At 42.1% G+C, this 27,129-nt stretch overlaps 1 protein-coding gene across 1 annotated transcript in view; it reads right to left on the bottom strand.

Annotated features, from left to right (window-relative positions):
- The window catches only part of dyrk1b (dual-specificity tyrosine-(Y)-phosphorylation regulated kinase 1B), a 33,849-nt gene extending 11,669 nt beyond the window's left edge, over nucleotides 1-22,180 (bottom strand). The window contains exons 1-4 of the mRNA XM_029427201.1: nucleotides 20,101-22,180; nucleotides 3,668-3,837; nucleotides 1,453-1,572; nucleotides 283-471 (exon numbers count right to left, since the gene is read on the bottom strand). Of these exons, the coding sequence (XP_029283061.1) occupies nucleotides 283-471; nucleotides 1,453-1,572; nucleotides 3,668-3,837; nucleotides 20,101-20,203 (582 nt within the window). The 5' untranslated portion in view covers nucleotides 20,204-22,180. The remainder of the gene's footprint in view (nucleotides 1-282; nucleotides 472-1,452; nucleotides 1,573-3,667; nucleotides 3,838-20,100) is intronic.
- Between the last annotated feature and the right edge of the window lie 4,949 nt (nucleotides 22,181-27,129).

Below are 27,129 nucleotides of genomic sequence, written 5' to 3'. Positions count from 1 at the left end.
TGGCTTCTTCTTCCAATCAGCAGCTCGCTCGGCGTGCCAGCTTTGTCCGAGTCTGACTGCAAATAACTACAACAGCATTTATGGCGCAAAACTGATGCGACAACAGATAAACATCAGCCACTGCCACTGTCATCTTATTTGCCGATGGCAGTCAACAAGGTGAATATCAGCCGGTATAGAAGTGTTGCTCAATTCCGACATTTTTACGTTTGAAGACAAAATCTAAGGGTTGGTTCTTGTTTGATCGTCTTTGATGAAGTTTCCTTCCTTTGTCCACCTCACCTGTCCGAAGGAGCCCTTCCCGATGAGCGAGTCTATCTCATAGCGGTCCAGCCACTTTTCTCCATTTTTGACAATGTAGTCGTAGTTGTCGTCGTCATAGCCGTCGTTGTAGACTTTTCTCTCCTTCTTGGTGCTGCTGTCCTCTGGAGGGACCTGCTGGGCCCGTCGCTTCTTCTTAGTATAGTACACCTGGAGATTAAAAAACAGCTTAGGTGTCAATATCTGCTTCATGGTCCATCTAAAGAACATCAAACCACCTGAATACCACTAACTATCATTATTCTTCTCATCAGAGTATTAGGTGCTAGGAGCCTACGCCTATTACATCAGCCGAGGGGTGGAAACACACATTTGTGTTGGAAAGCAGTTTAACAGCAGTTTTAGTTTGACTTCATTTGAAATATACTTGTTTTTAAGTATACTTGAGTTCAGTTGACAGTGCTTAGCCAAACCTGCAAGAACACACATGCTGATACTGAGCAGGATTTACTTTATGCAGCTTCTAAACACCTCTGGTTCCACCATCCCAGACAGTAAACCCTAAAGCAGGGTCGGAAATTACATCGTTTTTTCTCTCACTGCCACTTTTGTCACTTAACTTTTGAGATCTATGTAGAACTCTTTAGAACTGTAAACACTGAGTCAGTGGTACCAGACAGTAGAAGTATGGAATACATCATGTAACCTTAATCCCTGTTTACCCCCACCATGGTTAACGTTTTCGGTTTGGTGTGTTTGTTGGTTTGTCTGTCAGCATAATTACGGAAAAATAAGTTTTCATGAATATGATAGAGGCGTGTAGCATGAGCCAAGGAAGAACACATTACATTTTTTAACTGATCCATATCACAGGGCAGATACACGCAGTATCTTTCACTTTCGTTAACATTGCACAATAGGGCAAGGCCTTTGTGGAGGTCTGCGCTCTCCGAGTGCCCTTTTAGTTAACTTAGGAATTGCTTTTACATTTATTTATTTATTTCTTAACATAGGGAAAACCCATCTGCCATGGTGGCAGGTGACCTGCATATTTCGATCTCAAGAAAAAAGGCAAATACATTGAAAACCCGAAGAAGTGAATAAAACCAGAAAAGACAAACATATACACAAATGTGTGTGTGTGTGTGTGTGTGTGCGTGTGCGTGCGTGGTATAGTGTCATGTGTCATACCTCATTGATGTGCTTGTAAGTTTTGATGAGGTCAACAGAGAGTTTCCTCAGTGGGGCGCTGGCAGGGTCTCTGAAACTAGGGGGGATCCTCCGCTGGAGTATGGTCATATCAGACAGCACCTACAGAGAACAGCAGCACATATACATGTCTCAAAGTGGAACTGTTTTAAACTGGGTTGGGACAATAAATACATTGACATTTTGTGTATCAGGACATTACTGACTAACGCCCCCTCCACTTTAAGATCAGATACTACATCATACATATAACATGGGCTGATTATCAAATTAATAATCAATGACATCCTATGTACTTTCAGGCAACAAAAAAAAGATATGGTACACAACATTGGTGTAACTTAAACATTGTTTCCTTGTTAAGGCAGCATTTTCCTTCCTTTTCCCTTTTACACGTCAAGAACCAATTTTGACTGAGTTCAATAGTAACATTAGGAAGGATGAACTTTTTTCCAATACACCTATAAAGAAAGAAAGAGTTTTGGTAATGGCTAAGAGTACTTTATTATGTAATTTGGCTATTTGAAGCAACAACGTGTAACAGAGACATTTGACCTGACATTTACTTTACAGAGTTACACTTCAGAACCTGGAGGAGAATTTGTGGACAAAAGCAAAGAACTCAGATGTCCAGTCTGTCCTGGGCCACGTGAGGATGCCAACTTGTGTCTTCAGCTGTTGATGGCCAACTTCACAGAGTGGACACAAGGACTCATAATCGTTGCTCACATGACAAAGTGTCACTGTCATGTCACATCTGGTTGCCTGAACCCTCAGAGAGTGAAGGAGCAGCAAAGTGAGGTAACCTGCAGAAAAACACCATGCAGCGCACATGCAGCTATCGTCTATGGTAACTGCCCAAATCCTGCAAGCATCTCCCTCACCTACAACACATGTTCCTCTGAGAGCATGCTGTGGGTTTAGATTTTAGAGGTGCTGGCTCCTCTTCAAGTCCTTCAAGTCCTGGCCATACATAGTGTGCAGTGCATCACAAACACAAGAGCAAGAGGCAACCGTGTTGGAGTCAATGAGTAAGAATAAGGTGATTGTTCACTAAACCTCTCTTCCCAACAGACATTTCCAATCATAGCTGAGCAACCACCAGGTCCTTACATTTCTCTGCATGTTGAAGTGCTGCGAGAGCGATAATCAGCATTTTAAAAGTCCAAACACACAGGTGCACAAGGGGAAGAAATGTGTGTGTGTGTGTGTGTGTGTGTGTGTGTGTGTGTGTGTGTGTGTGTGTGTGTGTGTGTATGTATGTATGTGTGTAAAGGTGCTTTCACACAGCGAGCGTTGCCGCCTACATGTTCGTAATGTAAACACGACAGCAGCCGTGCCACCAAGGTCAGCGGCAGCGGTGATGCACTGCTCTGCGCCACATTCAGAGTTTACGATGATTCGACTTTTCAACTTGCCTGAACTTACTGCTGAAACTTTATTTCTTTATTTTTCTTGTTCTCTAGTAAAGATGTAAGATGTGGGTAGAGCATTTCCATACTGAAGTAGGCATTGATCAGATTAGCTCTGATGGATACATACTGAGTCACCTCTGTGAGGTACTGTGAGGCAAAAAACTCATTTGGATGGAACATCTCAAACTAAAAGATTTAACAAACCCATAGAGCCAGTCTAAAAATAATCATGTCAATAAACCAACTCCAAAGAAAGTGTTTAGATATATAGTAAACTGTCTAAAGGGACAGGATAAGAATAAACTGTTAGGGTGGTATTTATGCATGTACCTTTCCAGCGAGTAAAGCTTCAGATATGCACACTGTCAATGGATTATAGAGCTACGTGTAAATGATACAGTGGCGACAGATTTCATGCAGGAACTTAAAAATGTAATTGGTCAGCTTTGTTGCTTGAGTTATCCCCTAGAGGTTTCTTTGATTGTTTACTTAGACTGTTGTTACCCGTTGTAAAAAGGTTCAGGCATATTGAAGCAGTATGGCAAAGCGATCGTCTCTGTAAACCTTCTGCATTAAATCAATGAACATATTACTTTTTTCATTAAGCATCTCATGCCAGTAGTCTCATTTTCAGTAGCTTGGCAAGAGGAACATCATTGTTTTAATCTATATCAAACAATGAACAAATTTAAACATCCCTTTGGTGTTGCAGTGCTGCTATGACAATCAACAGGTGAAACAGGTAACTATATATCAGTCCACACCGAGTGTATGTGTGTTACCTGCTGCTGCTCGGCCATGGAGTGGATGGAGCTGAAGGAGGGGTGTGTATGTGTGTGCTGGCTGGTCATGGCTGGCTCAGCGAGGGAGAAGCCCTGGGCAGTGGAGGAGGAGGAGGAGGAGGAGGAGGAGGAGGAGGAGGAGGTGGGCGGACATCCTGAGCTGCTTACACCTGAGAGAGAGAGAGAGAGAGAGAGAGAGAGAGAGAGAGAGAGAGAGAGAGAGAGAGAGAGAGAGAGAGAGAGAGAGAGAGAGAGAGAGAGAGAGAGAGAGAGAGAGAGAGATATGATTAGAGAAGGAAACCCCGACATTCTAATCCATTACTCTGCCTCCATGGTTGGCACAACATGGCTACTGCTGTTCAGTTTTTCCCCACAACTGATCAGAAACTACATGGCCATCACGCGTCACTCATTATTATTTTATATATTTGCCATACATACTGTACTATCTACAACACATATCCAAGTCTTTACTTACCAAGTTCCAAAAACACACCAAACATTTCAAACACATACAGGAATTTGCAATTTATGGGAAAATGTCACAAAATCTAAGTGGGGCCTCCAGAACTGTAGGAAAGAATCTTTCAAGCTCGAGTCCAGCTGGTGTTGGATTTTTGGGGCTTATACAATATCAATATCTGTTAGTTCACAACATTATCATATTCATTCATTTTTATATCAACACATGACATAAACAAGTCTGATTAGGCTGCTCATTGTCATAGAGCTGAAATGTGATATGTAAAATAGATATGTACTGAGCAGGATGTTTTACAGTGTAAAAATAAACATTGTTTCTAGATGACCTCGAACATACCTTTGACATTTCTGTACTGACATCTCCTGTTACTCATCAGCCAACATAGAGTATACGCTGCTGATACATCTTTGATATTCTAAAAGCAGTTTGTCACCAATTAAAACTATTAATAAACACACAGACAAATATATCCAATACAACTTTACTGTGTACTCTGGTGGATATCTGACGGTCATAGCATCTAACACCGTTACTCAATCTATCAGTTCAATTCACAAATCCAAAAATCTCCTCCAGGCATCTTTGCCTCTGAACACAATTCAATTGCATATAGACCTGAATTAAGATTGTGCATATGGTGGTATTTAGATTAATCATGCAGCCCTACTAGGTGGCAGATTAAATACTGTAAATGAACATTGTGTCAAAGATAAACGTTGTCTGTTAAAAGTTGCACTTGAACACACCACATAAGCAACCACCAGCAGCCAGCTGGCTACCTAAATGAACAAACAATATGCACCTGTAACATTGAAGAGAAACAACCAGAACACACTACCCAACCATTTTCATGCCACAATGACTGATTAAGCAATTTTGTCAAATCCCTGGAATGTAAGACTTTATTATTTGATAATAAAGACACAACTGGCAATGCAAAAGTTTGGCTTTGCTTTGGGCCTTGTCGACTTGTGGTGTTTTGCTCATGGACGAAAAAAGAAAAATGCTGAGGTAAAGATATCTGGACTAAATGTGTGAATTAGTGATTCACAACAATCAAAGAGTTCTCTACCGACTTCTTCTGATGCCAGTTCAGCACGCTCAATAGGCTGAGATATGGGGCAACACTGGGCCGAGCAAACCGGACACATTCCAAAAGCTACAGGTGGTGGTCAGCACAACATGATGGTTGTTGAGTTTTGCATCTGTCAGTCTCATCCTGTAAAGCAAACAGACACTCAGCATGTCTGCATCTTTCTGTGGGAAGTGGGGAAAAATCCAAACATATTCCTATAGTCAATCAGAGCGAGAGTTTGAAATAACCGATCAGTGTGTGGTATCAGTTGCTCTTTGACCTTTAAATGTAAACAAATGCTGGTGAGCTGTCGATGTGTAACGAACACCAGGGAGTTTGTGTGAGCATCATGGCTCAAGGGCAAGTGAGCAGATGCTAAGCTAATTGTTGTATTGCTATATTATTTTGTTTAAATTATATTTCAAACTTATCAGCAAGGCCAAGCACCTTCAGCAACCTCACATAGTAAGTGAGCTACCAAAAAAGGACTTGTGTGGTAAGAATACATCGAGGCCTACTGCATAATTAATAATGCTTTGATTTACAATGGACAGGGAGTGGCTCAGCTGACCATTTCTCTTCCTCCAGTTCAGTTTCTGGACTGAGAGGAGTGATGAAGGTCGCTGGCTCTTTCTGAATGAGCAACCAGTGGAATACTGTAAAAGTGCTTTAAAGTGTGGCTTCTCTGTTCTGCCAGCTGGGAAATATCAACAACAAAATGCAATACCAGTATTTATAAATGTACTTAAAATAAGAGCGCTCATTATGCAAAGAAAAAAGACACTGTCCACTTAGATTTGGACCAGCTATGTGAAAGATTAAATATCAAATACTAATATTGCACTTACTCACTTTCAAATAGTTTATGTCTGAATGGTTCAATTATACATTATATTATACAACCCTGTCCATTGAGGCGAGAAGGATCTCATAATTTGTATCTGATGTAGCTAATGTACCAACACATCTAAACAACCTCAAACTTTATCTGCGCTGAAACCCATCATTGGCCCTGCACATGTGTTGAGTTTTAGATAGTCACACAGAGAACAGGCAGACAATAGCCTGTGAATCTGAACCTTCATCTGCGGACTCACTGATAGCCTCTGCAGAAAAGATTTCAAAAAACCCACAAATCAAAAGACCAAACAAAAGGTAAGATGTGGAATATCACATATCCATGATAGAAAAGCTCAAAATGTGCACATGCAAATGATCACGACTGACGTCTGTATAACTTTCGACTAAATTAATGCAATGCTTCAGTTTTAGTCAAGAATGACTACTGACATAACAGAAAAGGCAACAGCATTAAAAGAAAGCCATTGCATTAAGTGGGAAATGTGAAATAATGTTGTTTTAAAGCAATGCATGTGACTTTACCCACCAAGAATGACAGGGTTTGTGTTAATGCAATATCAGCAATGCATAATGTGAAAAACTATTGGCAATTGTCACCAACCGGCTAAAGGCAGAATGTCATTGCAATATAAAATCTATATCTATATGCATAAAGATATTATTGTGAAGCAGCAGGAAATAGTTTGCATTAGGAGTATGATCGGAGCACATCAGACAACAGTGAAGATTCTCAGTCAATTAGATGAAGTACCGAAGTGAGCTGAACATGGCCAAACTTTTAGAAATGCTTTCAATCTATTTACTTGCACGACCACAGGTGTCAGTTAAGACTTCGTGCGAGATACAACGTGGTGGATGGAGGAGTCCAGCATGGATTGGCCCTGCTAACAAGCTGATTGACAATACTGCAGATCAGAGCAGATAAAGAAGGCTACACTGAGTCTCTTGGGAAAGAACCATAGAATTACATAGGTTTGTAATGTCTGTTTGTCATGTGCTCTAAGAACAGTCCAAGTAAAAAACATTTCAGGGCTATTTTTATATCACTATAAACATTACATTTTAAGATGTAAGAACAACTTTTGTAATTATAGGCTCCTCACCACTATTATGAACCTTAAACAGTGCTCAACATTTTTTCCCCCATAATTTAAAAAGACCTCTGTGCCTAAATGAGGTTGTATTTGTGAAGATAAAAAAACACTCCGCAGTGCTGAACGTCTGTATTGAACTGTGTTGTGTGATATAAGGTAGAGAGATAATCCAATCACTGTCACTGGGGCTGTTGTGGTGCTCTGGTCCTGGCCTGCTCATAGATATGACACTGCTGGAGAGAGAGAATATCTGCCTAGTACTGAGAAATCTGCACCGTCTCTTTAAGAGACTGAGAGGCACTCACAGCACTTCCTCAATCTGGCATCCCCCTTCTCACACTGCCATTGGCCGGGGCCCCCTCTTTCTCTGTCAGCTGATTCGCTGTCGGTATCTAAGGGCTGGCTGGCCAGCACTCTATAAATAAACCCAGTGCTGTCTCAGCAACCAGCCTACAATACTCATTAGCTACTTCTCTCTCTCCTCTTCCGCCTCTCTCCTGCTAAGCAAGTAGCTTCCAATAGCAGGAAGGCTCTCAGCAGCAGCAGTCTGACATACTCTCCCCTAGCAACCCAACCCACCCTACCAGCCACTCTCTCCTCCCCCTTTCCTTCATCATCCTTCCTTCTTTCTCAAACCCCCCCTACCCCTCAAACTGATTCTCTCTTCTTCTATTCATCAATCCGTCATCCCTCACTCCCATCTTTCCTGACTTTAATCAGATGACTTGAGCAGTCAGTGTGTCTCAGTAAGAGACATCTCTCCATTAGTGTTGTGTTGATGCACAATGATATAACAATATTTAGGGCAACAGTAAAGGAATCACTCCAGGCATCAAAGCAACACACAGTACATCCACAAACTAATGCTCCCTGCTCACAAGTTGTTAGATGATGAAAAACAATGCTGACCAACAGTTGTGCAACACTGTCTTGAAGAAGGGTCTCTTAACTACTAGGATGTACACAAATCTATTTAAACATGATTGTAGACAAAACCACTTAAGTTAGAGACCAAGTGTGAGTAGTTTAGAGATCGAGTCCAATAAAACAAAACAGTGCTAACTGAGTATTATAGTTTGATTCAAACAAATTTAGTGTATGCTCAGATAATAAACTTTTACTCAGGTTGCTGTTTAAATTAAATTGAGGCATTTATATGTTGCATTACTTGCTAAAACTGTGGAAGGTAAGGTATAAACCCCACATGAACTAAACATTAGTAGTTTATCCCTTATTTAAACCCTATGAACAATTCTTTTACAGATACCCTCCAGACATATTACTAAAATATGGAGCTAAAGCTACCTTGGTCCTCATGCCCAACCCATTAACCCAGCTGGTCCAATTACACTTAGCTTTGAACATGATAACTAGCTAATACAGCAACACAAACCAAATGCATTAAGAAGTCGTTGATATAATTCTTACTATCGTATATTGTGTATGTTTAAAAATGACTGTTAGTGAGCTGCATAGAGAACTTACTTACCTAGCTGGGCAACACATACACTTCTATTGTATACGTGCTATATCAGGCTTCGCTATTGGTTTACCCCATTGAGCCTTTTCTCTCTCTGCCAGCAGGGAAGGACGGGGGCCCCCTGTTCCCAACGCAACAGTCAACCGCAGCGGACTGTCCTCAGTGCTGCAGCTATATCAGCAACCCACCTGACCCGTTGTGAAACACGTACCCCGACTCGATTACCATGCTTTGTGTGTTTGACAGTTTTTCATCATGTCACTATTCATATCAAGTAAAAGCGTTTATTGTCATATGCACAGTTAAAAACAAGTTTCCCTGTACAATGAAATTCTTAATTTCCCTTCCACTCTGGACACACAAGGAAACACTAGGTATAGAGAAATAAACAGCCTACAAGAAAATAAATAAAAGAACACTAGGGCTACATGCACATAGCCTACAATATACAGAGAGATGTGTGCAAAATTCATTAGCAGTGTGGAGTGTGTATGTGTACCTGCATTTGTGAGGTGGGTTAGGGTGGGGGCAGGTGCAGGTGCAGTGGATTAGATTTGTATATCTATACAACCAATTATGATTGTTTAAAGAGCACACAATTATTAACCAGAAATGGTTTACAAAACCACAAAGCTCTCTATACCAACCTAATTTAGCTCTCAAAAGGCACAAGATTGCATTTAAATTTAAAATGTATAAAATCTTTCCCCTAGAGAATCTTAAATCCACCCACCACAGTCTCACAAAATCCTGTGGGAAACACTGGTGCATTTACATGTGCAAGGATATCCTGGCCTTGATCAGGTTTTTTGGATTATGCACACAAACATTCAGTTTTATGAAAACCTGCATGTTAGCCTACCAGAGGCCTGTACCATGAAGACAGTTCAACACAGCCAGGATATCTTTGTGTTATCTGGCTTCACTAACCCCAACAACCACCATCCCGCTCCTACGACTGTGGTTATCACCTCGATAAGTGAACCAAGAGTCTCTCAGTCTGACTGAGTGCGTTCACATAAAAAGGGGCAGCATATGACCAATCATAAACAGGGACACGTGTGCTGTCAGCAAAAAGTCATATTTTACAAATGAAGAACAAATTACAATATGAGACAAATACGAAGAAGTTTAACCTCTTCACATTAGCTGTGTCTCAATTCAGGGGCTGCAGCCTTCGGAGGCTGCATTTGTAGACCGATTACGTCACAGCAGCTGCGACAGGGCTGTCCGATTTCGGAGAGTCCTTAAAAGTTACGGGATGTTAGTGCCGATGCTAGCTAAGCTAGCTGCTAGGAGCTGCTGTACGATGCAGCTTGGCTGCCGGCATCCGACCTAAGTTAGCCTTTGAAAATAGAACTTTTAAGACCTTAATTTTTAAACCATAAGAGTTGTAAATGTTGATTTATATTTTACATAGATTGTGGGGATTGTATAGATAATTTATACTTCATATTACCGGCTTGGTTTTGTGACAGTTAAATGTCACTTAAAGTCCAGTGCAATTGATGGGATTGATTATATATATGTTATTATTTATAACAGGTGTACAACTTAATCTGCTTTTGTTTAGTGGTGTATAGCTAAACTTGCTCTGACATTTTGTTTTGTTTTAGGGAGAAGGAGACGGAGGCAGAAGAGAGGAGAGGATGGAGAGCAGGGAGAGGATGGACAGACTCTTCTCTCTGCTGGAGACACTTGTTGACAAATAAAATATAAATGAATTTAAATAAATAATATATATAATGATGAATATATTGTGTATTTAATTTACACGAACTATAAATGAAAAGTAATGAAAACTTAATTGATTTAAAGGTTCAAGATGAATTTATTTAGTACTACACACATAAGTCCATCCATCCATCCATCGTCTACCGCTTATCCGGGATCGGGTCGCGGGGGCAGCAGCTCCAGTAAGGAACCCCAATCTTCCCTTCTCCGGGCCACATCCTCCAGCTCCGACTGGGGGATCCTGAGGCGTTCCCAGGCCAGTGAGGAGATATAATCTCTCCACCGAGTCCTGGGTCTTCCCCGGGGTCTCCTCCCAGCTGGACGTGCCTGGAACACCTCCCTAGGGAGGCGCCCAGGTGGCATCCTTACTAGATGCCCGAACCACCTCAACTGGCTCCTTTCAACGTAAAGGAGCAGCGGCTCTACTCCGAGTCTCTCACGGATGGCTGAGCTTCTCACCCTATCTCTAAGGGAGACGCCAGCCACCCGTCTGAGAAAACCCATTTCGGCCGCTTATACCCGTGATCTCGTTCTTTCGGTCATGACCCAGCCTTCATGACCATAGGTGAGGGTAGGAACGAAGATCGACCGGTAGATTGAGAGCTTTGCCTTCTGGCTCAGCTCTCTTTTCGTCACAACGGTGCGGTAAAGCGACTGCAGTACCGCCCCCGCTGCTCCGATTCTCCGGCCAATCTCTCGCTCCATTGTCCCCTCACTCGCGAACAAGACCCCGAGGTACTTGAACTCCTTCACTTGGGGTAATGGCTCATTCCCTACCCGGAGTAGGCAATCCACCGGTTTCCTGCTGAGAGCCATGGCCTCAGATTTGGAGGTGCTGATCCTCATCCCAACCGCTTCACACTCGGCTGCGAACCGATCCAGTGACTGTTGAAGGTCACAGGCCGATGATGCCATAAGGACCACATCATCTGCAAAGAGCAGCGATGAGATCCTCAGGTCACCGAACTGCAACCCCTCTCCTCCACGACTACGCCTCGATATCCTATCCATGAAAATCACGAACAGGATTGGTGATAAAGCGCAGCCCTGGCGGAGGCCAACATTCACGAGAAACGAGTCCGACTTACTGCCGAGTATCCGGACACAACTCTCGCTTTGGGCGTACAGGGATTGGATGGCCCTCAAAAGTGACCCCCTCACCCCATACTCCCGCAGCACCTCCCACAGTATCACCCGGGGGACCCGGTCATACGCCTTCTCCAGATCCACAAAACACATGTAGACCGGATGGGCGTACTCCCAGGCCCCCTCCAGGATCCTTGCGAGAGTGAAGAGTTGGTCCGTTGTTCCACGACCAGGACGGAATCCGCATTGTTCCTCTTCAATCAGAGGTTCGACTACCGGCCGAACCCTCCTTTCCAGTACCTTGGAGTAGACTTTACCAGGGAGGCTGAGAAGTGTGATACCCCTGTAGTTGGCACACACTCTCTGGTCCCCCTTTTTAAATAGGGGAACCACCACCCCGGTCTGCCAACCCCTAGGCACTGTCCCAGACTTCCACGCAATGTTGACGAGGCGTGTCAACCAAGACAGCCCCTCAACACCCAAAGCCTTCAGCATTTCTGGACGGATCTCATCAACCCCTACGGCTTTGCCACTGTGGAGTTGTTTGACTACCTCAGTGACTTCCATCAGGGAAATTGACGATGATCCCCCATCAGCTTCCAGCTCTGCCTCAACCATAGAGGGCGTGTTAGTCGGATTCAGGAGTTCCTCAAAGTGCTCCTTCCACCGGCCAATAACCTTCTCAGTTGAAGTCAGCAGGGTCCCACCCTTGCTGTACACAGCTTGGATGGTTCCTCGCTTCCCCCTCCTGAGGTGCCGGATGGTTTTCCAGAAGCACCTTGGTGCCGACCGAAAGTCCTTCTCCATAGCTTCTCCGAACTTCTCCCACACCCGCTGCTTTGCCTCTGACACGGCAGAAGCTGCCGCCCTTCTAGTCCTTCGATACCCTGCAACTGTTTCCGGAGTCCTCCCGGATAACATAACCAGGAAGGACTCCTTCTTCAGTCGGACGGCTTCCCTGACCACCGGGGTCCACCACAGTGTTCGAGGGTTACCGCCCCTTGAGGCACCTAAGACCTTGAGACCACAGCTCATCACCGCAGCTTCAGCAATAGAGGTTTTGAACATCGCCCACTCAGGTTCAATGCCCCCAACCTCCACAGGGATGGCTGAAAAGCTCCGCCGGAGGTGTGAGTTAAAGATCCCCAGGACAGGGGCTTCCTCCAGACGTTCCCAGTTCACCCGCACTACCCGTTTGGGTTTACCAGGTCTGTCCAGAGTCTTCCCCCACCCCTTGATCCAACTCACCACCAGATGGTGATCAGTCGACAGCTCCGCCCCTCTCTTCACCCGAGTGTCCAAAACATGCGGCCTCAGATCAGATGATACGATTACGAAATCGATCATTGACCTTTGGCCTAGGGTGCTCTGGTACCACATGCACTTATGAGCATCCTTATCTATGAACATGGTGTTTGTTATGGCCATTCCATGGCTAGCACAGAAGTCCAACAACAAACGACCATTCGGGTTTAGATCAGGGAGGCCCTTCCTCCCAATCACGCCTCTCCAGGTGTCTCCATCATTTCCTACGTGTGCGTTGAAGTCTCCCAGCAAGACTACGGAGTCCCCTACTGGAGCCCCCTGCAGGGCTCCATTCAGGGTCTCCAAGAAGGCCGAATACTCAGAACTGCGGTTTGGGGCATAGGCACAAACAACAGTCAGAGTTTTCCCCCCCATAACCCGAAGGCGTAGGGAGGCGACCCTCTCATCCACCGGGATAAACTCCAACGTAGCGGCGCTCAGCCGGGGGCTAGTGAGTATCCCCACCCCGGCCCGACGCCTCACACCTTGGGCAACTCCGGAGAAGAATAGAGTCCAACCCCTATCCAGGAGTACGGTTCCAGAGCCAAGACTGTGCGTGGAGGTAAGCCCCACCAGATCCAACTGGTAGCGCTCCACCTCCCGCACTAGTTCCGGCCCCTTCCCCCACAGAGAGGTGACGTTCCACGTCCCCAGAGCCAGCCTCTGCTGCCCGGGTCTGGTCCGTCGAGGTCCCTGACCATCACTGCCACCCGTGTGACAGCGCACCCGACCCCAGCGGTTTTTCCCATAAGTGTGTATGATATATATTAATAACTACACAGATAAGTGAATATATATGATATATATTATAACTACACAGATAAGTGAATATATATGATATATATTAATAACTACACAGATAAGTGAATATATATGATATATCTACACAGATAAGTGAATATATATGATATATATTAATAACTACACAGATAAGTGAATATATATGATATATATATTAATAACTACACAGATAAGTGAATATATATGATATATATTATAACTACACAGATAAGTGAATATATATGATATATATTATAACTACACAGATAAGTGAATATATATGATATATATTAATAACTACACAGATAAGTGAATATATATGATATATATTAATAACTACACAGATAAGTGAATATATATGATTGTATACATTGTCTTGTGTTACTTTGCTCCGGGTACTGTTATGTATGCTGTGGGTGTTCACTAGATATTAACCTAAACCTCTTTACCGCTTTGAATTATGTTCTTATATTTATTTTATATTTGCTCCAAGTCTGTTTCACACCACCGTGGTTGCAGCTGAACAATAAGACTAAATTATTGTCATACACGCCATAAGAATACATCTAAACACATTCATTTACAGAATACACACATGTAGTAATAGTCAGATGCACGCCCTGTATGGGGCCGTGATATTAACAAGCTGCTCATTTACACATTCCTAGTCGGAGATTGTTTGCAGCTCTTCTCCCTGCATTTGTCAGTTAAGATCAATATGCATTGTGCGTAGAAAAAACATTTCAACTTCACCCAAAATGTTCCCACTTGTACCAAAACTGATACTTGATGCAAGCGCAGATACAAGAGGGACAAGGAGACAGTCAAATAAATAAACTTTAGGTTTAGTATAAGATTTAGAGTTAGAGTCTTATCTGTCACATCAACACAGTTAGCTAACAGCTGATTGAGATAATTATTAACCCTTTACACTGAGTTCGGCACAGAAAAAGTTGGTCTACATTTTCCATTTAGGACACGTAAGTTTGGCTATCGGGCAAGTAAAACATCTCAGCTACATGCTGGCGTTTTGGCAGCGACCTTTGCCCATCACACACTCACCGACTCACTGTAGTAACACGTGTAAAAACCAAACAAAGTAGACTTGAAGCGTATAAATATGCTTTGGATCAGGTTCATGCACGTCGAGCCTTTACGTCTGTGTACACAGCTTTATTGATAAAAAATAGGAATGTATCACTTTCTTTCAGATGTGCGATGGATGACTGAAAAATACTGCAAAAACATCTTCTGTGTAGACACGTCGCAAGCTGGCTGCATATGTTACACATGCTTGGCAACTGGGTGATTGTGCTCAAATACAATAGAATCTCAAATGATAATGATACAGACAGATGAACCTGTTATTACAAGAAGTGCATACAACCATACGTCTTCACAGATCCTAGTCACTGACACATAATCAATAAGAATCACAGGACTATACTGGCCTGCCTGTCTCCAACAAAGAAAAGACAAGTAATGTTCTCCCAGGAGCAGTGAGACAAAAATGTAACTGTAGTACCAGCAGTGCAGTAACATCATAAGTGACCAAACCAACAGTACTGGCAGAGCACATGGAAGAAAGGAGTAAGGCTCAGTGAACAGCCACTCACAGACTGCAATAACCAGTCAGTCATCATCACAATAGCAAACATCCAACATGTCGATGACTCAAATACATATAGACTACACAGGTCCATTGAATCCTGGCCAGAGCCCCCCTTACCTGAAGATAATGCTATAGGAACACTGATGAGCACAGATAATCTTTATTTATAAAGAACTCTTCTAAGTGCTCCACAAGAAGGCAAACATAAAAAGCAACTGACTAAAGACAAAAGCTAGGCTTCTTCCTGAACTCTAAAACAGATGAACACCTCTGCACAGGCTCATGTGGGGTTGAAAGGTCTGAAATATAGCAAGGGGACAGAGCATGATGCCTTACAGCCAATCGATAAGATGTTGAAATCCAACCTGCTTTATACAAGAAGCCGGTGTAAAGATGCTTAAACAAGTGTGACGTGGTTGTTAGCTCTGATTAAAGACCTGGAAGATGAGCTAAAGTCGGCTAAAGTAAATCAGTGTGCTGAGAAAGAGAGCATGTTGTATCTCATTTTTTAAATTACACAAGTGGTGTTATGCACAGAACTTACAATATCCAGTTTTTCCACACCAACCACGAAGGATGTAGAGAACTCGGTATACTGAGGAACAACAGTGGGCTTAACAGGGAGCTACAACTGAGAGTCACTGGCATAACAGTGAAGACACACAACTTATCCCAAAAGGGACCTGTGAGGTACACCATACATGACATTTTAATAGAGAAAATTAACATTTCAACATTTCATTTCAGATAATAGGCAAACTAATTGATCAAGCTAACCAATGCCAACGCTGTGATCAGGTGTGGCAAAGGCTGCAAGTCAAGTAGCAGCTGCATCAATAGTCATGAGAAGGTTGTTCGTAGTTTCAGCTGTAGTGCTGCTGGAAGCAACACTGAAACCTTTTTAAAACGTTTTCCAAGATGTTGACTGCATGCATTTTTCCCCACAAATTTTACAAACAAAAATAAGTTGTATGTTTTCAGGAATTAGTAAGTGGCACAAGTGATATAAGGACCAACACTGACCATGAAGGACTCATACAACAAATAACTGCCATCATAGAAACCAAGATTAAGAGCAGGAACAGTTAAGTGAGGGTGACTAATTGGGACCTGTATCTGCAACATTAAGTGAATGCTAGCTTGATGGAAAGACGTTAACAAGACAAAGCTACCCAAGCCTACATTTATCAAGTTTTTTTTTTAATGATCACTAAAACTCCCACTGAAAGTTAAACTAGGAGTTGAAATAATCTAAACCCAGAAGATGACATGAATGCTGTTTGTAAAGTTTTGAGAGTAAATGAAAATAACTATGTCCTGTAGTTTTACTCTGTGATTCTGATCTGCTATCAGCACATTCAACAGACTGATCCAGATACTATCTCATGAAAATATAATCACTAGTATGACTAGCTAGTTACACAGATTTTAAAAACAAAACAATGAACCTGACACTATTTATATTTCAATATAGTGCAGCCAGCTATTGTGAAACAGGCTGACACACAACTGGTTAGTAAAAGCTTCAGTTTTGAATCAACAGTTACTTTACATATAAACAGTAGTTACCACAGCAAATGGGTTGGGGCTCCCGCTGTGATAGACCCTTATGAGTAACAGATGGGCCCAGTTCCCGTGTCCCTCCTTGTGAACTCATAGACTCTATCACTTGCTCCTGCAAAGTGTGAGAAGGCTCAGGGCTGTCTCACGGTGAAATCAGAGAGACAGCCCTGAGCGTTGGAGGGCTCCGATCTAAAATAACATTTTAAAGTGCTTTATGCACACTTTTCTGTAATGCAAAGCGTTGTGACGTTTACACAGCAATGACAGTTGAATTGCATAAAATGTTTAGTTTCTTTTTATAAAAAAGAAAAACAAAGAAAACATTGATTATGTCAGCAAGAGGTTTTGCTTCAAAATATAATCATACATGTTGTTAACCAGAACTATATGTTCGTTATTTGTCTTAAGATGGCAGACATCCAATATGATCTAGTCTGACAGAACTGTTTTACATATCAATGGAAAGCAAACAACAAATACTCAACTTCATTAAACTACATACGGTGTAAGACTTTCTCTCCGGGGAACAAGATTTCACTAAGGGATGTACTGTTCATCAATCAGGGTTTGGAGCCCTCACACACTGACGGGGATGCCACAGGTGACCTTGAATAAATTATGTGAGGCTACAAGACAATTGGAACTGGGCCATGGACAAACAAATGTTATACTTTAAATTATACGATACAACTTCTAGATTTGTCTGTAACATAGACATGTAGACATATAAACATGCAGAACAAGCTACAACATTTAACCCATTTATGGTACATTATATTACATTCTGTAACACATGTACATCTCTGTGAAGTCCAATGTGTAGAAATGTCCACAAATCACGTGCAAGAGTTCTAAAAACCTTCAGCCTTCATTTGATTATCACACATACAAACTGACTGTGCCATAAAAAACATACATCCACCACATAGTTTCAAAACAAGTGTGATGTCAATCTCTAAATGAACCCACACTCATAAACAGTGATGCAGCACAGAATGCTGTCAATCATTATTATTATTATTAGTTTAGCATTTCATACCTTTTTCAGATTGCGATAGTAGAGAGATGACGGGAAAGCTAGAGAGAGAGATGTAATGAAGCCCCCTGGACAAATTGGAACCTGGGAAATGATGGCTCATGCTTGTCTTCTCTAAGATACAGGGGTCCTCTAACTGCTGTCAATTATTCACATGAAAAGTTGTGCATGTTCACATGCATTGCCACCAATAAGGACACAGGGGTATCAGAGTCATTTTGTCACAGAACAACTTTGCAACCAGAGACCAAGAACTGCAAGTTGTTGAGAATAACTAACTTGGACTAAGGAGCCTTTAATGAATGACCCCAGACATGCACAGGCCACTAGAAACCTCCTTTCATTAAACATGAGAAGAGTCAAAATAACACAGATGTGGCCATGGCTCATTTAACCTGAACCCAGATTCTTTAAGCCACCGTCTATATAAAATCTATAAACTTGGTATTATTTCATGGTTATATTATTATTTGTATTTTCTTTCATCCCCAAAACACACTGGCATAAACTATCAACACTGGCATGTCTTTACATAACAATAAAGTCCAGTCAAGAGGAGAAAATGTGTCACAATACATCAAGTGTGCCTTGTCCTCATGCTTTCTCTTACAAACATACGCACACAACTAAAGTCACGAGAACACGTGAAGTCCCATGAACATCTGTCACTGTATTATTATAGACAATGTATATTTTGTCAGATGAGATAAACCATAAGAACATACTTCTTACTGATTAAAATGTTGAACAGTAAACCCTGGTGTAACAATTATGTCGCCAAGTAGATTTCTTTCACTGACTGTATACATGCGAGTAAATAATGCTGCAAATACAATTTAGTATTAGTCTGTGGATTTGAACACAGGACCTTCTTGCTGTGAGGAGAATCGCTAACTGTGCTGCATCTTCAATATATTTCACTGACTTAAAGTACAATTAAAATAAAATTGTGAGTGAGGCTGAAAACTGCAGCAAAAGAGTACACGTGTGGCTTAAAAACAACATTAAGAGCTGAGAAACAGCAGTTACAACTAATTCAGGCTTATTTAGGCCTCGACAAGCATAACAAGTAAATAGTTGTGATATAAAGAACTGGTTGATAAACAGCTGCTTTAGCACAACGTGATGTAGAAAGGTAATTTACAAGCTTGGTTTCAAATTAGGCCAGTATTTCTTTTTTTGTGTTCAGAGTCAGTAAAAGCGAGCTGAATGTATTCTGTATAAACTTCCTTGGTAATGTTGTGGAGCAAGCTAGCTTCTTCAGGCTCTGCAATGAGCATGGTAAACTATGGAAGGACCTCGACAGTCAATGGATATGAAGGCAATAATCGTTTGGCTAGCAGAGCCAACACTGACAGACTACTTGCTGCACTTTGTAGCGTCACTAATAAAATAGTTGTTCTGGAAATTCACTGCATTTCAAAGTAAAGTTGTTTTTTGGGACTAGTTGATCCATGTGCACTTTTGGACTATGGCCCACCGGTTCGAAACCACTGGCATAGGTTCATATTGTAAATGAAATCAGGAGTAATAAGTAATCAAAGTGATATCCAACATGTGTGCAGTGTAAAACATCTGATCATGCACAACATCCACACATCCCGTCTCTCAGCTCAGTGTCAGTGTTAGCTGACTGACCACATCGGCTAAACTGTGTGACACGGCGGAGCTTCCTGCCTCAGCTCAAACTGACAGGCATGGAGCGGCAGCCTATTCACACGCAGATGATGATGATTGTTCAAGTTCAGGCTGAAACTATGTTGCTGGACAGACAAACTGTCACACACATGCATTACAAACTTCAACATTACCACTCAACGGCAAAACACACACACACACACACAGCGGCACTGCAACATGTTATCATACTGACACACAATAAAAGACATCAAACCTCTTTAAATGACTGACAGAAACTATTCAAATGTGCATACTATGATGACAAATTAGCGACACACAAACAAAGAGTATCAACACAGAGACTCACTCACACTCACACACACTTGCGGCTATACTATGAAGTAATGAAGAGAGTTTACAGCATTACTTTGAACAGTGAAATTGTGTGTGTGTGTGTGTGTGTGTGTGTGTGTGTGTGTGTGTGTGTGTGTGTGTGTGTGTGTGTGTGTGTGTGTGTGTGTGTGTGGGAGTGTGTGTGTGTGTGTGTGTGTGTGTGTGTGTGTGTGTGTGCGAGTGTATGATTGTGTGTATGTTTGTGAGTATTTAAGTGAGTGTGTATGTGTGTATGTGTGTATGTATGTATGCATGTATGTGTGTGTGTGTGTGCGTGTGCGTGTGTGTTTAACTTAGTGTGTTTACTGACTCTTGCTCTTGCGCAGCAGGGCGGAGGAGATCCAGGGTTCTGTTTGGACCATCCTGCAAGAGGGCACGGTCTTGTCCTCCACGGATGATGACGTGATCACCATGGAAATGCTTGGCAATAGTTCAATCCAGCAGGGAAAAACTGTCAATCAAAACGCTTTGACAGGTGGGCGGAGCGTGTGGGGGTTTAGTCTGTCATGAGATGTGTTTTCAATCCCAGAGTTCGCTTCAACTGTTTACATCCAACTAAATCAATGAATCTTGAAATGGTGGGAAACCGACCAACCAATCAAAAGGCACCGTCTTCTCTGGCTTGTTTTTTTGTGACTGTGGTTTCTAAGGCAACCAACTGGTGTACAGGCAGCTTGTCTCTTTGAAGTAAAAATATAAAGGATGTAATCTCTGTCTTCTGTGGAGTTAACTATAGATATAGAGCTCTCATTCTACATATATATTCTGTTCCTCTGTGGGTATGGGGAGTGGGGAGAAATAAAATATTTGGTTAGTCGGGTTAGCTTTTTGTTTCGTTGGTTTCGGCAGTTTCATGCATTCCTTCTGTGTGCTGGAGGTTTGTACCGCTCCAGGTCGCTGGTGACTTTTATTTTGGGTAGTCAGAAGTAGGCCTTTCTTCTATTACAGTATGCGAACGAGTGGCCACTCTGATGAAGAGTTTGAGCTAAATGTCCGAGGGGTAAAGGCATAGACGCTAGTTGCTTATAATAGGTTCACTTAGTCCAGGGCAGGTTGAACCAAAAACACACAGCTAATATTTCTTCAGACATCTTAATAGTAATCCAGTACAGGTTTGTGTCCAGTGCAGCCTTAACCAGCAGAATACAGTACAGCCAGTATTCCCTGGTCAGTAGGCTTATGTTATTCAGCAGAATAAGTCCATCCACTTGTTATTCTCCCACACTACTTTTAAAACACATTAACTAGCTGCAAGTCAAGTCTGTATGCTAACCAGGCTCACCCAGCATGTTGACAGGTGGGCTGAGTGAGGTAGTGTGATAGAAGGGGTGGAAGAGAAGGAGGTGGAGGAGAGTTGGGTTTCCAGTTGCCCGCTTTTACCCCATCCCTTACGCTAAAAATAGCTCCAATTACTGGCGCTTTCAGGGGGACTGGTCACTGGACAGAGTAGGGCAGTGTAGAGTGATGCTACCACTCAGATTAATCCAGTGACACACACAGCCCTTCTCTGACAATGTCACAGAGCCTGTCCAGCCGGCGCTCCAGGAGCCTCCCCTTCACCCGCCTACAGCAGAAGGTGGCTGGCCTCTGCCAGGGTGAAAAGGAGCCCTTTTATAAGGCCAGACAATAATGAAATCCACATACACTACACAGGATGTCTCTGTGACAACTAGCAGTTGCACAAACACATGTAAACAAACCAGTCCAGTGCAAGATGTTGGTTTCACATAGATGTGCAGCTCCAGAGAAAGTTCCTCTGACTGGAGATCCACACTCGATCCACACTCAAGGGCTATCAGGAACAAAGTGACGCACCATTACAAGCAGGGACACTGCACCGCTGTCCCTTGGGGGTAACGCTGGGGGGGGGGGGGAAATCGGGGAACAAAAGTTTGGATCCAGTATTTGGGGTTAGATGCCAAATGTCTCCCCGTGTTGAAGAAATAGACAGAACAAGCCGCTGACGGCCTGCATTATATCTCCAAACTCACACAGTGTCTTCTGTTTACCAAAGCAGAACTCGATCCAGGAAGAAGTCAGCCTCTGAGGTAAACACACCTAAATAAAATCTCAAACACCGTCTGAACAACAACGAACCAAAACTTGAGAGTCGTCTCAAAGTAAAGTAAAGTAAAGAAAGCAGATCCGGTGAAGTTCCTGAGCTTGCTGTCAGACGACGTACATCGCTTCTTGACGCGCCTCTTCTTTCGTCTGCTTCCGCTCTCTTTTCTCACATTAATGTCCTCCTTAGCATGTCCTTCTCACAATTCGGGGATATTTTTTATTCCTTCAAGGTGGAAACCTTCACAAGGGCGATTTCGATTCATGTTTCTCGCCCGTTTCCCTTTCCGTGCTTCTCCGTTAGACGGAATCTGTGCCCCTCTCCCACACAGCTCCCCCACCCTGCGATAGGGACTGTACCATGTGCCTGTGGCGGGGGTCGGGGCTGCTCAGTCTGGCGCAGCCTCACTTAGTACCGGTGAAACCCGGACAGATATACATACAGGATGAAAACACGACATTAACGACATTTCACGGAGAAGTTCATATTATCCATCACTTAGATGCCGACTGGTGTTATAGCATGTTATCAACAACCCAAGTGAGGTAGCGGGACAGTAACCTTCCCTCTGACCACTTAGTCTGTTCCAGCAGACCTCTGCTGTCCTGGCCATTTATAGTAACAGCGGGATATATATACTGGAACTTTATATTCACGCATACATAGACAACCTTTACTCAAACCCGTTATCCAGTTTTATGGATAAAGCTCAGACAAAAAAAGGGGTTGCTACATAGCCTATTTATAACCACTTCCTACCAGTACAATATTACTTTTCTAAACGAATTAGTCGGAAACTTGACATAATCACATTCTAAAAAAGGTTTACAAAAATATAGCTTCAATTGTATTGTATATACAGTTTAGGATCTGATGTTTGTTTATTGTGGTCTGATTGCGCACTATGTAATGTTTATGGAGACCAGGCTGGAGGGGATGGAGAAAATGACGAGGTGACAGGATTAATAAATATATTGATGAACGCCTTTTTTTTTTTTTAAAGGCATGTTTCTTCCCTCTACAACATATGTATATCGTAATACACAGACTGCTCTTATAACTGCAACAAGTGGACGAAGTAAAAGAAAGCAGACACCGATGTCGATTATGGCCGTTTTTATAATATCTCATGCGACTCAGGCAAAAATTACAGACTTACACTTATAATCAGCGGACTACTTTTTATTGTTGCCACCATGTTATACACACAGGCTCATTTTGTTCATTCAGTGTTTCTAAATGTTTGAACTTCTGTGTACTCGGGTAAATGCAGCTCTACCCTCACTCAGCACGCACCCTCTGGGCTCTGTTGCTACCCGACGCGATGGCAGCTACACTGCAATTGGCTGCATAAAGTCCCATACTTGGCTGTGATTGGGTAGTGGCCGGGTATGTGGGCGGGGCGGTTGGCTTAGTTTCCCAGTGTCTCTTCAAACGGCGCGAGGCAGGAATGACGCGGAAATAGTTTGAAGATGTCAGGTAGAAATGGAGAGAGGGGAAGAGGAGGGGAAGGGGGGAAGAGGGAGGAGGGGAAGAGGGAAGGAGGGGAAGGAGGGAAAGGAGGGAGGAGGGGAAAGAGAGAGGAGGGGAAAGAGGGAAGGAGGGGGAGACGGTCGGGAGAGAGAGAGGGGGGGGGCAGCACATGGTCACTGAGTGACTCTACAGCTGAGATGTGCGACTCCCTTCTCCAGCTAAAAGTTGTTACCGTTGCTATCCGAGCATTCCGGCTAAATCAGGCACAATGCTGCCTGGGAACAGCTCCACACAAACAGTGTCATAAACCAGCTCCTTAAAGGAAAATACAACGCACACCGAACTGACTTGTGTGTCACTTCAGTTCTTTTTAATGTGATTTTATCGTTAACCTGTGCAGATTAAATCACTCTGTAATTTATAAAAACGCTTGCTTGCTTACTGTAATTAGCTACTGTTCAAAGGTAAGGTCTCCCCTAATAATTCTGTATTGTATCAGACTGAAACAGCAGAACACTTTCAATATGAGCCATACTATGCTAATACTGTATGTAAAGCCCTATAATAATAATAAATTGCAATAACAACACATGTGTTTAAAATGCTGTAACAAAAAAAAGAGGTAATTGAGAAATCTTAAATATATTGTTAATATAGTTTGCAAAACTGAGTAAAATTCCAAGGCAAACCTCAGAACGTGTAGTTACTGCATTGTGGCTTTGCAAGTCCTTTTGATTCCAGTTTCTGCAGCTTTCCTTGGTAATCTACTCAAGCTTCAGGCTCCAGAACCCATGGTTCAAATCACTGCACTCCCACACACTGAAAAACAGCTGACCAGCCACAGCTAAAATAAGATAGCATGGCCTAATAACATGCTATAATTATAAGGCTGGCATTAAAAGAGATAAGTCATAAGCAAGCAGGAAGTAACTTTATAGAGCAAAACAGTATAGCAGTACCCTGTGCATGGTAATCACATGCAGATGTATCACTACAGGTGGTATGCTTTAAAAATACCTAATGCCCAGCTCAGAGTGACTGTGTCTATCTGAGAGGGAGCCAGGATAACATAAAGCATGTTGCAAAGGAACAGTTTACGCCACACACACAGATCCAACGAATGGTGTATAAACTATAGCCCCATAGGCATTGGCCTTCTTCACCTTGACTGTACATGAACTAGCACTAACCTAATAGGAATCATCAAGAAGTATTTTTTTACATAATGTACTCTATGACCATATGGCAGTGCCTGCTACATCATGTTTACCTTAACATTTTGAGTTTGGTTAAAAACGGGTGATCTCATGATTAAAATGTGCAAATAAGACAATAAAAAATATCATGTTTTTTCATCAACATATCACAGGGAATGTAAACAGGGAGTACAGTTTAAACAAAGGAAATAAACTGGAAATATGTGGTTCAAAGGACACATAAAAACCTTACCAGTCAAAGAAAAATATGTGTTGAGGTGCAACAAAAAAGCTGTGCAAATTGATCAAGAACTGACTTTGCAGTGATTGAAGACAAGCTGACACATGGTTTAGGCCATAAACAGACCATTTCACGTGTGCATGCACACTCATTTTGATTTTATGTCAAGTCAATTTCTGCATGGACAGACATACCATTAGATGCACAACCAATAGGATGCTAGAAGGTGGCTGGGCACACAGAAATACAGAATAATTACTGTACTCTGTCAGCTTTTCACTGGCCTACTGTGTGCATATGTTTGTTTGAACTGAGGAGAAACATGAAGGGTACCGCATGTCTACTTTAATCATGGCATGCACACCCCACAACTATCTCAGCTCTACAATTACAGACAGATACGCAACAGATAAAACTATGTGTTTGGCGGTGACCCATACAACTGTTCTGTAGTTTCTCTGTTAATTATAACAATTCATTAATTATCATTTTACTGAAATAACTAGCTTGTAGCTAGTTTGTTCACTAAAATGATTATATTAACTGTTACCTTCCACAGGCCCTTCAACACAAATTATATAAAAAAACTAAGTAATTTTATCAAGCGGACAAAGAAACAGGACTGAAAATACAATGCCCATGGTGGAAAGAATAAAGAAACATTTAGAATAAGTGTAGAAATCATTTTACGAATATTTTGGCTCACCTATTAAATGTTTTCATAAGATAATATAAATGAAATAATATTTTTAATAAATGCACATTGGTGCATATTATAATTAATAACACTTCATGTGTTTAAAGCTCTTTTGTGCTGTCATGACATAAATCAGTATTTTAATGTATTTTTCTTTCTGAGTGTTTGTCTTTACATTTTTTAAAGCAGTTTAAAACTCATTCTGAGCTATAATAGCTTAATTTTTTTAAATATATTTTTTCATTGATTTTGGCTTTAATTTAAAATACAAAAAGTCGTTCTGATAGCTATAAAACTGCTTCAGTACATTATCAGGTCGTGATACAGCATATTGCATTGGCAGAAAAGCAGCTTCTCAACAGTGGACTTAAACAGGCTGTGGAATTCAATGCAGCCATTTCCTGTTGTATTTCTCTGTCTGTTGATAGTCCTGAATTGCATTGCTATGCCTATATTACTGATTAGTATTTCCCTTCACAGAATTACTGACAAGCTTCCACCAAATCACGTTCAGCTGTACTAACGACCAGACAGCGGGGATTACAACGGCAGTACGAGGAGGCAAGCAGATTCTGAGACTCACGTGCCTTGCAGCAAAATTCCACCCGGCAACTATACACTGTACCATGGCAACAGCCCTGCCATTGGTCCCCGGTGCGTTTTCAAATGACCAATGGGATGGCCAGCCGCGGGTGATGCTTGTTGCTAGGTAAACATGATGCAGAGGAAAGATAGAGGAGCAGAATTACCATGCTGCTACTGCAGGGTGCTTTCAGTAAGGAGTGGAGGAGGGAAGGAGCACTTCACACTCGGAGATACCCTTCTCACTTGGCGGTGCCAGAGAGACAAAAACAAAACGAAGCAGGAATGACACAGGCAAAGAGGTATAAAATAGAAGACTGGATTAAAGCCTGTGGGAATGCTCCAGCCAATGTTAGTTCTACATGCACAAATGCCATTAATGTACAATAAGCCAGCCAGTAGGAAAATGAGAAACCCATTTGCCATTTCTTTCTCCAAACAATGCGTATTGAAATGATTTACTGAAACACTCAGTTTAAAAAAAAAACCTAATAATGCAAATAAATAAATAGCAACGATGTAGCAAAATACTATAGTTTAAATAATAGAATGCAAAAGGACATTTAGTCTGTAGTAATTTATTGCAATTAGTCAGCAGCATCACCATGATACACAATGCATTATATGGGTGACCGTACTGCCATGCATGCTCACATGACCCTCCTTTTTAACTGTTTTTAAAGTCCCTGTTCATGAGCTGATGTGGCTGATGATTGTTCAGATAAGAAACTATTCTGGATTTCAGACCAAAAACTGTAGGTTACAGTTTCTCAACCTTAACTGCCCATGACCTCAATTTCAGGATCCTAATTCTAATGAGCCCAGACATGAATTCTCAAGTTGTTATTTTGTATTCCATTTTATTGAGATTTGTTTGTTAAAAAAAACTTAGATAAAATACATACAGTATATAGACACACACACACACACACACACACACACACACACACAAATGGTGAATTCAAACTTTTAAGTGAAATCCTCTTGCTAATTCAAATGTCACTTATTCTGGACACCAGCCAGCACGATTGCTGAAATACCAAAAAGACAACGGTCTCGCTACTTCTTTCGTTTTGAGATCTGCCAGG

Source organism: Cottoperca gobio, unplaced genomic scaffold, assembly GCF_900634415.1.
Source record: "Cottoperca gobio unplaced genomic scaffold, fCotGob3.1 fCotGob3_29arrow_ctg1, whole genome shotgun sequence".
Lineage (NCBI taxonomy): Eukaryota > Metazoa > Chordata > Actinopteri > Perciformes > Bovichtidae > Cottoperca > Cottoperca gobio.
The sequence above is the reverse complement of the archived record's forward strand: the minus strand, read 5'-3'. Positions and strand labels throughout refer to the sequence as shown.